Source organism: Cygnus olor, chromosome 3 (genome assembly GCF_009769625.2).
Source record: "Cygnus olor isolate bCygOlo1 chromosome 3, bCygOlo1.pri.v2, whole genome shotgun sequence".
NCBI lineage: Eukaryota > Metazoa > Chordata > Aves > Anseriformes > Anatidae > Cygnus > Cygnus olor.
In genome coordinates, this window is record NC_049171.1 from 116,589,066 (window position 1) to 116,602,935 (window position 13,870).

The 13,870-nt window shown below is 42.8% G+C and overlaps 1 protein-coding gene across 4 annotated transcripts in view; it reads left to right on the forward strand.

Annotated features, from left to right (window-relative positions):
* Nucleotides 1-442: 442 nt before the first annotated feature.
* The window catches only part of XPO1 (exportin 1), a 38,575-nt gene continuing 25,147 nt past the window's right edge, over nt 443-13,870 (forward strand). The window contains exons 1-5 of one of the 4 annotated variants that reach the window (XM_040550517.1): nt 443-656; nt 1,172-1,242; nt 4,697-4,828; nt 8,511-8,612; nt 12,466-12,538. In XM_040550517.1, the coding sequence (XP_040406451.1) occupies nt 4,703-4,828; nt 8,511-8,612; nt 12,466-12,538 (301 nt within the window). In that variant the 5' untranslated portion in view covers nt 443-656; nt 1,172-1,242; nt 4,697-4,702. Of the gene's footprint in view, nt 657-1,171; nt 1,243-1,714; nt 2,047-4,696; nt 4,829-8,510; nt 8,613-9,806; nt 9,871-12,465; nt 12,539-13,870 lie in introns of those variants that run through there. The other 3 variants (XM_040550516.1, XM_040550518.1, XM_040550519.1) reach the window with 3 other exon arrangements.

A 13,870-nucleotide genomic window follows, 5' to 3' on the forward strand; every position in this document is an offset into this window, starting at 1 on the left:
CGTGTTTCAGTTAATTTGCACAGTAGTAAGCAAAAGACGTTAAGCAATACCTACTAGTTCAATACAACAATCTAGGTATTCATTAATCAGCATCCTATCTACTAAGATTCTCTTAACTCCCTCTCTCACCTCACAAGGGCTCCCCTCTCAGGAGCCTCCACCCTCACCTCCTGAGGCGCGAACCCACCGCCCAACGGCCGGCCCCCAAGAAGCCTACGCGCCGCGCACGTCACACTGAGCCGCCGACCAATCACGGCATGCCGGCACCTGCGCCCGCCGTTTGTGAACTGGAGGCGGGCCCGGCGTTGAGCGACAGCTCGACTCGGCCACTCAGCGTGCAGCGGCTCGCCCCCCTCTCCTTCCCCCCTCCCCGCTCGCTCCCCCCGCCCCTCCGCGGCTCAGCGCCGGACGGACAGCAGTGCCGACCAATGAGCGCGGAGGCCGCTGGCGCGGCGGCCCGTCGGAGGACCAATGGGGGCGGCCGCTGGGCGGAGGCCCGAGGTTTCCAAACGCTCCGCGGCGCCATGGGCCGCAAACTCAACCGAGATGGAATCTCCCGGTCTGAACCGGTTTGAGCCGGTTCCGCGCCTGTGGCACTAGGAGGGGGAGCCGCGCCGCGCTCAGTCCCTGCCGCCGCCGCCGCCGCCTCGGCCGCCGTGCGTGCGACCTGCTCACAGGGGGAGCCCGCGGGGGGGAGCCGCCGGGGGGCGAAGTTCGCTGCGAGCCGGGGGGCGGGCGGCGGGGATGGGGCTGCCCTGAGCGCCCGCCGGGCTGAGGGGAGGGCGGCGGCAGCGGGACCAGCGGCAGCCCCCAGTCGCCAGCACCGCCGGCACTGCGGGGCCCGGGGCAGCCGGCGGCGGGGCAGGGAGCCGGAGCCAGAGCCGGCGGGGCCCCGCGGAAGGTAGAAGCGGCCCAGGGGGGCTCGGCGGCGGCGGGGCGCCCTCACGGCCCCTCACGGCCCCTCACGGCCCCTCACGGCCCCTCACGGCCCCTCACGGCCCCTCACGGCCCCTCACGGCCCCTCACGGCCCCTCACGGCCCCGGGGACCGAGCGGAGAGGCGGCCGCGCACCTTCCCCTTGATTTTTTAATTCACTTCGGGGGTCGTTTTTTTTTTTTTTTATCGTCATTATTATTTCTTTTTTTTTTTTTTTCCCTTGGCGTGTGGTTAGAAACTTGGCTCACCTTCCCCCCCTCCCTCCCCCCTTACTTTCCGAAGGAGGAGGCTGCGAGGAACACGAAGGTGAGGGCGCGGAGCGGGCCGGGGGCGGAGGGAGGGCCGTGAGGAGCCCCCGAGCGCTGGGAGCCAAATGGGGGGGATGTGGGGGGGGTGTTGGGGCCAGGGGCGGCGAGCACGGGGGGCCCCAGGCCGGGAGCGGGGCCGCGGTGGTGGGCTTGGGGAGCTGGGGGGGCCGGGGGAGGCCTGGGGGGGGGGCTCGGCCTCGTTACGAGGGGGGCGATCGGGCCGGGGTTGGGTCCGTGCGGGGGGGAGAGCCGGGCCCTAATCTGTAAATTATTAGGAGTGGAAGTTTCCAGAAATATTTTTGTGTGTCTGTGCAGCAGTATTGAAACGTCCGCCCGCGTCACGTGGGGGCCCTGTATAGAGCGCAGGGCTGGAGCGGAGGCAGGCAGGGAAAGAGGGAGGGAGGGGAGGCAGGCAGGGAGGGAAGGAGGGAGGCAGGGAGGGAAGGAGGGGCCCCGCCGCCAGCCACCCGGCCCCGGGCCCCCACCGGAGCGAGCCCGGGGCCTGGCGGCCCCGCAGGAGGAGGGCGGCAGGGCCTGGGCACAGCCTGGGCACCGCGGGGGTCGATCCCCCCCGTGTGCTCCGTGTGGCAGGGAGGGAAGGGATGCGTGCTTTGCCATCCGCGCCGTGCCAGGTGCTCTGCTGACCAGCGTGGGGCTGGAGGAACGCCCGAAAGATGCAAGGAAATGGCTGGAGGAGGGTGCCTCCCTTCCCTCCGGTGCTGGGATGGCGTGCATGGGCAGAGCGGCTCACCCAGGGTGTCCTAATGGCTGCCCCCCGAAGCTCTAGGTACCTGCAGTGGAGGTATGCCTTGGGCTCAGTCTCACTACTACGAATCAATGGTTTCGTTCCTGAGCGGTTTCATTCCTGAGTGCAACATGCTTAAATGAATCGGGTGTGTCTTAAGCAGCTAATTGTTGTTTCAAACTGAGGGTCCAGGGTCATCGAGAGTTGGGATAACTATGTAAACAGTTCTCTGCAAATGCAGTTCTTTTGACCTTCGGTAGATGTCATGTTCTTGCTGTGTTGTAGTTTAGTTTTTTTTAACTTTGTTTCTGTTACCCCACTTATTGCCAGTGTTGAAGAATTGGTGGTGGTGGTTAGAGGTGAGGTTTAAAACTGCTCGCATTCAGGCATGATGGGGAAAGTGTAGGAGCATGGTACGCCAAAGGCTGTGAGCTTCATGTGGGTACAGTGCTGGGAGCAGGAGATCAGGTTGGTTGCCGTTGGTATTGACCACAAAGCCGCCATTTCTGTATTTCAGTTTGCAAGCAGGCAGGTCATTTTGAAGATAATGCTGGGAGTGGCAAAGAGCCCTATTCAAAACATTTCCTTTTTGCCTCCATGTGGTTAATAACTTCTGCTTGTCACGTGGCTGCTCGTTTGTCTTCTTAGGGCTGTGTATAAACCACTGAAGGGGGCTCAAATCTAAAATGAGTGGCCCTACCCAAGGAATCACAGATTTAAAACATTCCTCATAGTCTGAGGGCTGCTTTCCCAGCTCCCGCTTCAGCTATGGAGGGCAGATGCGAAAGGAGAGGGGCGTGCCTGCGAGTACGCGCGTGTCTGGTGGGAGCGATTGCTCTCTACGCTGCAGAGCGTATTAATTGGCTGGATTTTCTCCTTCGAGTGCTGCTCGCTGCCCCTCTGCCAGGTGAAGTCTTGAAGTGCCCTTTTAAGTTAGAAGAAGGAAATTGGCTTTCCCTACCGTTTTGTTCCTCGCTTCCATACTTAGTGATTCCCAAAACTTTCAGAGTTGGGTGGAGGACAGATGCAGGGTTTAATTAATTTTGGTTTCTATTTGATGTTTATTTCCTCGTATTTTTCCAGGAAGATGCTGTAAAAAGCCTGACTGGATGATGCCATGGATCCTTCAAAATGATTACATTAGTGCAATAATACTAATTGCATGAGTTACTTATCCAAAAATTACTAAAATTTTTTTTCAGTTAATATAATTCTAAATAGAAGCAGACAAAACTGCTTGATACTACTTGCAAATGTACATTCTAAACAAAAGATTTTTCCTGTCTGCATGTTACTGTAGGACTTTCACTTAATTAGCAATTGCATGGGTTGAGTCACAGGTTTGTCTTGCTCTTCACTTTTAAGCATAAGACTTAAATATGTAAGGGATGAAATGAATTCTTATTTCCCCATGAAGCTATTCAGTAAGAGCAGAACTCTTAGGTTAAGAAGGGGTTCTAAAGAAGGGGTGGGCTGGGTAGGTTGATTTCTGTTGTTTTCCATGTGAATGCAGTTTGTTTCCAGAAGAGATTGATTGTATCTCTTTGAACACGCTGATAGTGCTACTGTGACTTCTTGAATGACTTCTTGAATGACTTTTTGAATGACCTTACAGTTTTCCAAACTTTGGAGTATTTCTCAAATGAGTGGTTCAGTGTGAAATTTGTATTTTTATGGAAGGCTCTGAAAAGGAGGGGGAATGTCAGAGAACTGTAGATAAGAGGGTAGGAATGTGTTACAGTTGCTGTGTGAAGAGGGGAATAAACTTAAGCTATCCCCAGCAGGGGTCCGGTTTAAAAGGAGTAGAGTGTAGCTTCTGATCCGCACTTCCTTGGGTTTTGGCTTGTCTTGTTGTTTGAGGGTACCTTCATCTTGTACCAGTTTCTGGTTCATAAGCATCTTAATGTGCGTGGTCGCACATGCTCCACCTAATTTCATTTGCAAAATGTTGAGGCTACTAGGTCTAAGGCAAGGAGTTGGTGTGTTATGGGACCTGAAACCTCCAGTGGGCTTTTCCATTCCAGTGTGAAGTTCTCTAAGGTGGTATGCTGAATTAACTGTCACCTTACTTCATCTTGAAATGCTTTCAAACAGGCAACTGTCTTAATTTCAATGGCAATGTCTTGCTTGTATGTAGATAACATGTGAGCTCTTTATCCAAGTATATGAAAAATGACCTCTGTGGCTAACTTCGTACCAAGTTTGTAGATTGTTTCACTTCCATAACTGGTTGTTTAAAAAGCTTTCAGAGCCAGATGTGCATGTTGGCCTTGAAAGCTTAAAATTCTACTGAGATTACTAGTACGGGTTTGGGTCGTGTTACAGAATCATGGAATGGTTGCTATTGGGTATTCCTACCAGCAAACTTACTGGTTTACAAATGTTCAGGGAACTGTAGGGGCTGCTGCCTACTTGGAAAGAAGTTGCTCAGCTTGCTTGATAATGTGGCCCATTGATTAGTCAAACTGCTGTTATGGGTTGTGCCTGCTGAACACCCCGAGAATTTGGTTGGGGCAGTAATGTGTGAATTTTAAGTATGGGTTTGTCCTTGTGTTTAACAACGGTGGGAGTTTTGTGTATTTAGTGCAGCCTGGTACTGCTAATGTAGTTCATCTCAATCAAAGGAGATGTTTAAATTGAAGCAACTACTTTACAACTGCACCTAGTAAGTTCTTATGAACTGATCAAAAAATTCTTTATTTTTCAGTAATCTATGCCAGCAATTATGACAATGTTAGCAGACCATGCAGCTCGTCAGCTGCTGGATTTTAACCAGAAACTGGATATCAATCTTTTGGACAATGTGGTGAACTGCTTGTACCATGGAGAAGGCGCACAGGTAATGTGGACTTTGAACCTATGTGTATGGACTGTGTTTGACCTTATAGCTAAAGTGTTGAGCAAAATTAATTTACTTGAGTAAAAATCAGTAATATTAACAGATTTGCTCTGCTATTGACTAGAATATCTGTGGTGATTTATGTGCCGTTGTTTAAAACAAGCCTTTATGCCCATTGAAATAACAGAAAAATGTTAGTTTAATATGTGTTTTCATTTCTAGCGTGCCTTCTGCTATTACAAGAGATGAGCAAGTATAACTTGGTAGGGGTGTTGTTGCTTGCAGCTCACCTTCTGGGCCTTTTGTTCATCAGCAAAGTTTGAGTTACTATTGTGGACAGGATTGTGAAGCCATAAACTCAATATTGGCCTCACTGAAGGATTGTATTTAAGAGAAAAAAGTGTTGTTAGAATATTTATGCTTATAAAAAAACATATTACATGCATTAAGAGGAGATTTTGTCTTTTCATCTGTTTTTCCCCATTACTGTTCTCTTCCGCACGGATTCTTCTTGTGCTCTTCTCAGGACTTAGTGCAAATTGTGAAACTTGAGTTCAAATCAGGGGAGTGTGTGTGTGTGTGTCTGTGAGCATATGTTGTCTTGAAAGTGAATTTTATATTGCTTTTATCTAGTTTCCAACTACTTGGGAAAAAAGGCTTAATGTTGAAAGCAAGTATTTCTACAAGGGTGTTGGCATAGATTCTCCTCTGGCGAGTTTTCATTGTCCATGCTTAAGAAATTGGGAGTTCCAGTGTCATGCATCTTACTAAGATACTCTTGCACAACAATAAAAAGTGAATTAAAATGAGACAAAGTAGCTGATGCCTTTCTATTCCTTCCTTCCAACTATTGGAGTAAAAAAAAAAAAAGAAAACTTGCTTGAACTTGTTTTGTATATCTAAAAAAAGCTTGTGTAAAGCTTTCTAATGTGAATTCCTGCGGGTTCTAAAACCCCATGTTTCTTTTTGGAAATATTTGTATTTTCAGTTTTCCTAAATTCAAGTAGTTATTAGCTGTAGTTTTTTAGATGACTGTCACAAAGTGGCTTGTAGCTTTTGCCTTCGGTAGCATGGACTTCCAAGTGCTTGTTTTGTAAGTGATATGCTTGTTTACTGTACTGACTTACAAAATAGGTGCTGTTTGTAATATTCTTTGGTCTGAATTGACCTTAAAATATAGGAAAGAGATATAAGGAGAGTAGAGGATTAACACTAAATACAGTGATCAAATGGCCATTGTTGTATTGGGAGTAATAGTTTCATATAAATCAGCTGGGTATAGTTTGGTGTATTTAGAAAATCAATGCAACGAGAAACAAATGCAAGAGGAGGCTATTAACTGGCAAAAGGGGATCATGATATTAGTCCATTTACTTGTAAGTTTATATGTTAAACTTTCATGTAAACTTGGCTTGCTATTTTAGTATTTTCCCAAGGGTACAGATGTTTTTCAGTGAATGTCTGTAAGCTTTTACCTCTTCCAAGAGAAGTTCAAAAGTTCCAGCAGGAAAAAGCACTTCATTGCAGAGTCTGCCAGTTCAGAACATGGCTTAAACGGTGATGCAAGTAATAGAAATTGAGGAAACTAAATATTGGGATATTAACAGCATTATGTCTGCAACAGGATATAATAATATGGAAAAAAGGTTTAGGATGCAGTCTGGATAGCCCATGCTGAACTTGCTTTCAAATCCACCTGACTTCTTCCCCATAATTCTTAGCATGTCTCCTTCTGCTTAACTCTTATTGCTGCTTGCAAAACTGTCCGCAGATCTGTGTTAGGCAAGTAAGAAGCTTTGTTCTGTCCTCGACTTCTAGATTTTTCCTGTTCTTTGCTTTTTTGGTGTACTTTCTGAAAAGAAAGAATGCCCCTAACACAACTGAAGTAGCTTTGGGACAACTCAAATGGATGTTTAGCTGTGTTCATCCCAGACTCTTAATTCCATGGGCCTGTTAGGCAGTTGCATGTTCGGAGGGGTTACTTGTTTGCTGACTGACTTTTCTGTAGCAATGACACAGTGAATCTTCAGTCTTGGTTAAGCGTTACTGTTTGTATGAAACTATGGGAGCTGATGTCCAGTAGTGTAAGGTATTGGTGGGTATGAGAGTGAATTTCACAAGGCTTGGGAGAAGGATAGTGGGCATATATGTATCTTGTTGGTATGCACGTTTGATCCTGTGATGTCACTGGTGTTAGAAGCACCAAGGAGGGTCAGTATAAAAATGTGCCCAAGTTCAGCATGGCAGTAATACAGTGATTCTTTCCCTCTTGAACTGAACTGCATCTGAACTGCTGGATGTTTTAGCTCTGTGGTACTGTGAGAAAATGGTTATACTGCCTTCTTAAGTCAAAATAATATCCAGGTGGTACTGTTCCATGTTGAACCTACAGGGACTTGCTAGTCCAAGTCAGTATCAGGCTGGGGAACATTCCGCTGTGCTCAGTTTTCTTCACTAGGGATGTCAGTATTGTATAGATGCCTTAAGACAGTGCATAAAAATGATGTCTAAGCTTTGGATTTTAATTCGGTAAATTCCATACCCAATTTGGCTGTTTCTTGTGTTATATGTGTATTGATTTTGAGTCTTGATGGGGTTTCTGTCTTACTGAACAAGTATGGTTTTTTTATACTAGTTGATAATTAGCTCAAGTATGTTCTTGTAGCCAACTAGGGATATGCATAGCTGTAGTAAGGTGTAACTGGTGAAGTTAAAGCTTTATCTGCTTTGTAATTCTGTTGAATTGGCTCTACAATGCAGTGGGAGAACAAATTAATCTTTGTTAATTGCCATGTAACTTTTTCTGATAACTTTGAAAATGTTCATCCTGTTGAAAGGCAGAGTCTGGTGCTTGTAGGTGATGCAATTTGCTGCAGGATTTGTCAGTACGCTGCATTTTTGGAAATGGCTCACATCATTTGGCTTAAAAAGATTTTTTTTGGACATCCGAGCCTGAAAAGGATACCTAAAATGAATTCACCTGTTTCAATGCATAATTGCTTCAGATGAGGAGTTTTGGCAAGTTATTGAAGCCATAGTACCTAGTATAATAATTGGTTATGGCAGTCCCAAGGAGGAACAAACTGTTAACATAACCAGCTGCCATGCTGCCCCCCAGTAAGTAGTTACTGTTTTTGTAAGCTATTGGATATATTGAGGGATTCCTCACAAGCAGGGATTGGAGAACTTCAGTTCTGTTCTGTGATTCTTCGAAATAAAATCAAAAGTTCATATATCAAGAACTTTGCATCATGGTGCAGTACTCCTTAAAGCTGGTGTCTTATATAAACACTTCCAGTAGAACTAGAAAGTTTGGGTGCCCTGGAATAAAATTTTATCTAGAAGACTTTCTTGGATGGCAGAAAGCTTCTTGTCCTAGTATGTTGTGTGGTTTTCTCACATCTTCACTGCTGGCCTAGAAGAACTATTCAGGATGGAAGAGGGAAGTAAGTCAATGACCGTCTTGCACTAGTGCGTTCCTTGAATTTGATTGTTAAAAGACCTTGACTGACGCACAGAAGGAGGTTTAAGTGACCTGTTGCTTCTGGTTTAATTCTGACTAACTCTTGGATACATGATTTAAAGGTGACGTAATATATGAATGTCTTAGCTGATAGTATATTTTTTTCTAAAATAACCCAATGCTAATGCTGTTTTTTTTTTTTCCCAAACTTGTTTATAGCAAAGAATGGCTCAAGAAGTCTTGACTCACTTAAAAGAACATCCCGATGCGTGGACAAGAGTTGATACTATTTTGGAGTTCTCTCAGAACATGAATACCAAAGTAAGCAAATCAACTTTTATTTATTTGATTTTCCTCTTTCTTCCATTCATAAACTTTGAGGAAGGTATCTCATTTTTAGCCATAGGCTTTCTTGATTTAAACCACATTTTTTTATTGTCTTGTTCCCAAAGATGGCTTTAGACAAGAACCATAAATGGACAAAATATTTAAATCTCCTCTTCCATTGACAAGTTTTTTTCTCCTTTAAAAAAAAAAACACAACTAAATTGGAAATAGAATTTTTCTTTTTTTCTAAGGCACATACGTGTGTAATGCCAGTTCCAAAGATTGGTGTATGTATACATCTGAGTAATGAAAAGTCTCCTAGAGCCACATTTTGTCCTTGGGAAAGTGTTTGGCTGTCTTTGGTGTTAATGAGAGCCATGTGCACATAACTGAGGAGAGAATTTGTCCCTAGGTATATTGAAGACAAAATAGAAACCTTATTAGGCCAAGATTTTGAGCAGTCGATGAAAGTTAAGCACCCCAAACTCTTTGTATTATGAGATTAGTCTTTACTAATATGCAGAACGCATTTGCTTTGTACTGCTATTTGAAATCCGTCCATCATGGTAGAGACTAAAGGGACAGCATTCAGTATTTGTCTGCCATTTTAAAGGCTTTACCAAGATTTCTGCAGTTCGAACAGAAAAGTTGATTGAAATGTGTTTTCACTGTCTTAAGTTTGATGATTACCTTAAGTAATGGACATGCATGTTTTTCTGCTTGATACACACTGTGTTCGAACAGAAAATGATCATGGTTGGATGGTGTCTGAATTCAGGAGGTTTTCATGAAACCAGTTCAAATTTTTTTTATTGCCCTAAAGCTCAGGGGAAAACAGTTGAAAGAACTTCCTCAAAGTGCTAACCTATAAGTAACAGTGTTTGCCTGTTTGCTTGCCTGGTAAACTTTGCTTTTTATACTGACAGACATTACTAATGTTTAAGTTGATTTATCAACAGTATTTTTAAAAACTCAAATTTGTCTTGTGAAAAATGAGATGATTAGAGGAACAGAAAGAAAGCAACAGGTAAAGAATTCTTCAATTTACATAAATTGCAAATGATTTGGTGCTAAATTTATGCACTATGACATTTGGCTTTTATGCAATCATATTTTTTCTTTAATTAAAGCTGTTAACACTACCTGATATTAATCATAATGTTCCATTATGTTGATTGCTTGTAATAGGAAGAAAAGGGGTGTCTTCCTGTGCAACTGACACAGCTAGGCTTTGACGGCAGGCCTCCACAAGGTCTACCCTTTTGATTCCCTTTAACTGAATTCTGTTCATCAATTGTTTTTGTTTCTTGGGAGGTGGGAGGGAGGGGATTTGGTGCATAGAATAAGTAATAAGGGTGCCATAGAAATTTCTACCATAGGGATCATTTCATGTTTTTTTCAGTCTTTGCTGTTACCTGTCCCTCATCTTCATAACTTGGCAGTGAATCGTTGTTAGATGATTAGAAATAAACTAAGAGCAAATGCATATTGGAAAGACTTCTGTTTTGTGCTTGGTTTAAATGTGATTGTGTGCTGTTTCACTACCAAATGAAAAGTACACCTCCGATGCTTCAGATGGCAAAACTTACAATTGGCATCAGTGACTTTTTTGGACTTTGTGTATCTTGTTTATCAGGGAAGTACCGAAAATAATTATAACCATCAAATCAAATAAAACTTAAAACAAATTGAAAAAAACAACATGGCCCCTTGCAGTGTGTTCAGGCAGTCTCACAAAACCTTAAAACACGATATGGCAAGAAAGATGCATAGGTAACGATTGTATACAGTAACTTTATTACTGTTCCCATTTCATTTCATGTGCAAGTATTAGAGAAAAATGAATATTACTAGTGCCGAGGAAAAGATGAGAAGAGATGAACAAGAGGCTAGCTGAGGGCAGAACTGAAATGGTGTGTACAAAAGAATGAGTAGAAACCTAGACAAGATGAACCTCTATGGCTTAAGGTACAATAGTCTAAAGTAGATATTTGAGTGCATATGGGGGGGGTAGGTGTGGCAACTTGCATCCCAGGTTGTGTTGGGGGAGACTGAAGATGATTTCTGCCCATAGTTTCTGTCAAGGTTTTCCTCTAAGTTCTGTTTGATCATCTAATGTTGTTATAAAATGAAATAAGGCTTGCCATTCTGATTTTGAGGCTGAATAAGTTGATGGGGGGTGGGGGGTGGGAAGAATGTGGAAGCAAACATAACAGTTTCGGTTAGATGAAAAGGCTATTAGTAGGTATGCCTGTACAATCTGGAAATAAAACTATAGTTTTTCCTTCAGGAAAGTTAGCACTGTCTGATTATCAGTGGCCATACTTCCAATGTTGTTAGAAGCTTTTCTAAGTATACTTTGTTTCATTAGCCTGGATCAGGTGCAGATGACATCTATGAATCTATGGCAGTGACTGAAATAGCTTCTTGTGAGGCATTTTACTTAAACTGTTTCTGTACGTTTTCCTGTATGAACATCCCCGTTGATTTCTTTTAGTTTTTATGTGAGATTGCTATTGTAAATTTGTAGATTAAAATCTAGTTGATAAACTTTTACTGCTGATAACGAAGAAAAGAATACCCTGCCAGTTTTCTGTTATTGCATATTTTTTTTCTCTGTACCCAAGACTTTGGAAGATGACGCTATTCTAAAGACACTATTTTGCAGATGCGGGATCCTCACGTGAAGCTGGTGGGAGCTTGGGTCGCAGAGGGAAGCGAAGGGGGAGGGAATGTAGGTTATGTTAAGATGAGAACAGCAAAAATGGTATTAAAATGCAATGTAGTTTGGGACAGCCTACATTGTGTTCTTTTAATTAAGCTGAAGTTTATATGATCCCTTTGGTTGAAATGCTCATGATCCTACTTTGTATAACAACTAACCATTTTAAAGAAGAACTCTTATTCTCAGCCAAACTTTTAACTGTAAAAACGTGAGTTTACCTTTCAGGCATTGATGTGATACTTCTTTCTTCTTCCTAGTCTGCTGCTGTTTAAAGCAAATGCAAAATTCCCTGTCCCCTTTTCTCTGCTGTCTATTCATGCTAATGGGGTTTTACGTATTAAAGTTTTTTGATCACATCAAAACTTTTCCCTGTTACTTTGAGTTGGCAGTAGGGATAAATGGGCAGAGGGACTGGCCTTACTGATTACCTTGCATATGTAATCTTTTCAGTTAAGAAACTAGGAAGGAATTCCTGAAAGGTAAAAGGATTTCCAAGAACTTAGTCACATTTTTATTGTTCTTTGACTGAGCACAAAAGTTCATCTTTAAATAGTAGAAATAGCTGCCATATCGGGGTGGGTATTGAAATTGAATAAACCTGTGGGTTGTCTTGCTGTTCCTAAAGTAACACACCAGTGAAGTTTGGGAAGTACTTTCTAAAGAAAGTGTCAGAACATGTGATGCTAAGACAAGATTTTTTTTTTCCAGCTCTTAGAGGAACGATAGGAAGCTTGAGACCATCCAAGCTGCTAAATATTTTAGGAGCCTGGTTGTGGTAGTACTTGAACATATGAGCAGTCATTTATGATGCAAATTCATATCTGGCTGCTACTTTCTCTTTTCCAGATAGCCAAAATTGTCTGCCAGAGGGCTTTTCTTTTTTCCTTTTTTTTCCTCCTGGTGTGAGCATGATCAAACAGCAGGACTTAGTATAGCAAAAATAAAACAAGAAAAAATGCATGAAACCTCAGTAAATGGGTGAATAGACATATTTAATAAATTTGTTAGTTTAATATTCTTGAAGTCTTAGATATTAAGCGTGAATGTCTGATTGAATGAGAGTCCTGAATGTTAGGTAGTCCTACAGTAACGTACTCACATTTTGCTCTTCTCCAATTTCAGTATTATGGACTGCAAATCTTGGAAAATGTGATAAAAACAAGATGGAAGATTCTTCCGAGGAACCAGTGTGAAGGTAGGGAGAGAATTTTTGCCTTCTCTTCTAACATACATATGCTAATTGAGATTTAGGCCATCAAGTCCCTATGTAAATAACTTTCAAGTTCAAACACAATTAGGCTAGTAGCTTTTTGTAATAAGACATCTGTGTTTCTGGATGATGAAACCATGTCTTGCCCCTTTTGCCATAGTGGTTTCAGTAGGATGGCAAGCACCTGAATTTCTAAGTGTCATGGGAAGGTAAAAGGTGTAACTGATACTTTTTAAAACATCATCACTTAACGTTGTATTGATTTGTAGGCCAAACTTAATCTGAAGAGGCTTCTGGGGCTAGCTTCTGCCTTTGAAGTGGAGATGTGGATTCTCTGTGCTTGGCAGTCTTCAGCCTGTCTGGGCTGCATATACAGCCCCACCAGTATGCTCTCATTTTTCTGGTAGACTGCTACCTCTTGTAGCATATGCAGATTTGACTTTTTTAAACTCGTAAGCAGTCACAATTATTTTAAAATAGAAATGGTATGTAAGTAGAGTGTCTTGTATGGTCATTCATTCTTTAAGGCTGTGAGGTGCTATGAAGTCTTTTAATTCATATACGTGTATGTACAGCTAGACTGTAAATAAACTGCAGTGTAGGGCGAATTCCAGTCTTAGTCACTGCAATGAATTTGCAAGCCCTAAAACACAGGGTTTTTATTCTTTCTTCCCTTATGGCTTGCAATATGTGCTGAATTTTAGAGGTTTGTTCTTACAGTTACAGTAAACAGAGGTACTTCAGTAGTACAGAATTACTGCACGTTCACAAAGCTTTCTGTCAAGTCATGAAACTTAGCTTTCAGAGCAGTAAGTATAACCACTTTAAATTCTTGACATTTCAAAACTTGAATGTTGTCACCATTCTATACTTGTCTTTTTACTAAATACTGGCTTTGGAACTCATCAAAGTTATTCCAAATTTCCGTGTTCTGCTGCAAGCTATTTTTAACAGTGTGAAGCTGTGCTTTGAAGTTTTACTGCCAGTACTTAAGTTCTGAAACTATATTGATTAAAATGCACTTGTAAATGTCGATGAAAACAAATGTGGAGAGGGAGGTTTCCACATCTTTGCGGTTATTTTCCGTACCTCACCCCAGTAGGCTGACAGGTATAGCATAGCTCTTGAAGTCAGAGTTTGGTTTCACATTCATTCTGTTAGCGGCAGCATTAGACTTGTATGAAACAACTTCAACTGAGGCTTAAATACAGCTTTGTCTTTTTGAGAAGCAAGCTGAGGGGTCACCCTGAAGTTAAGTCGTCTTTGTGCGTTTAGTAGAGTATCTTCACTTACTCGTACATCCACGTTCCTGACTAA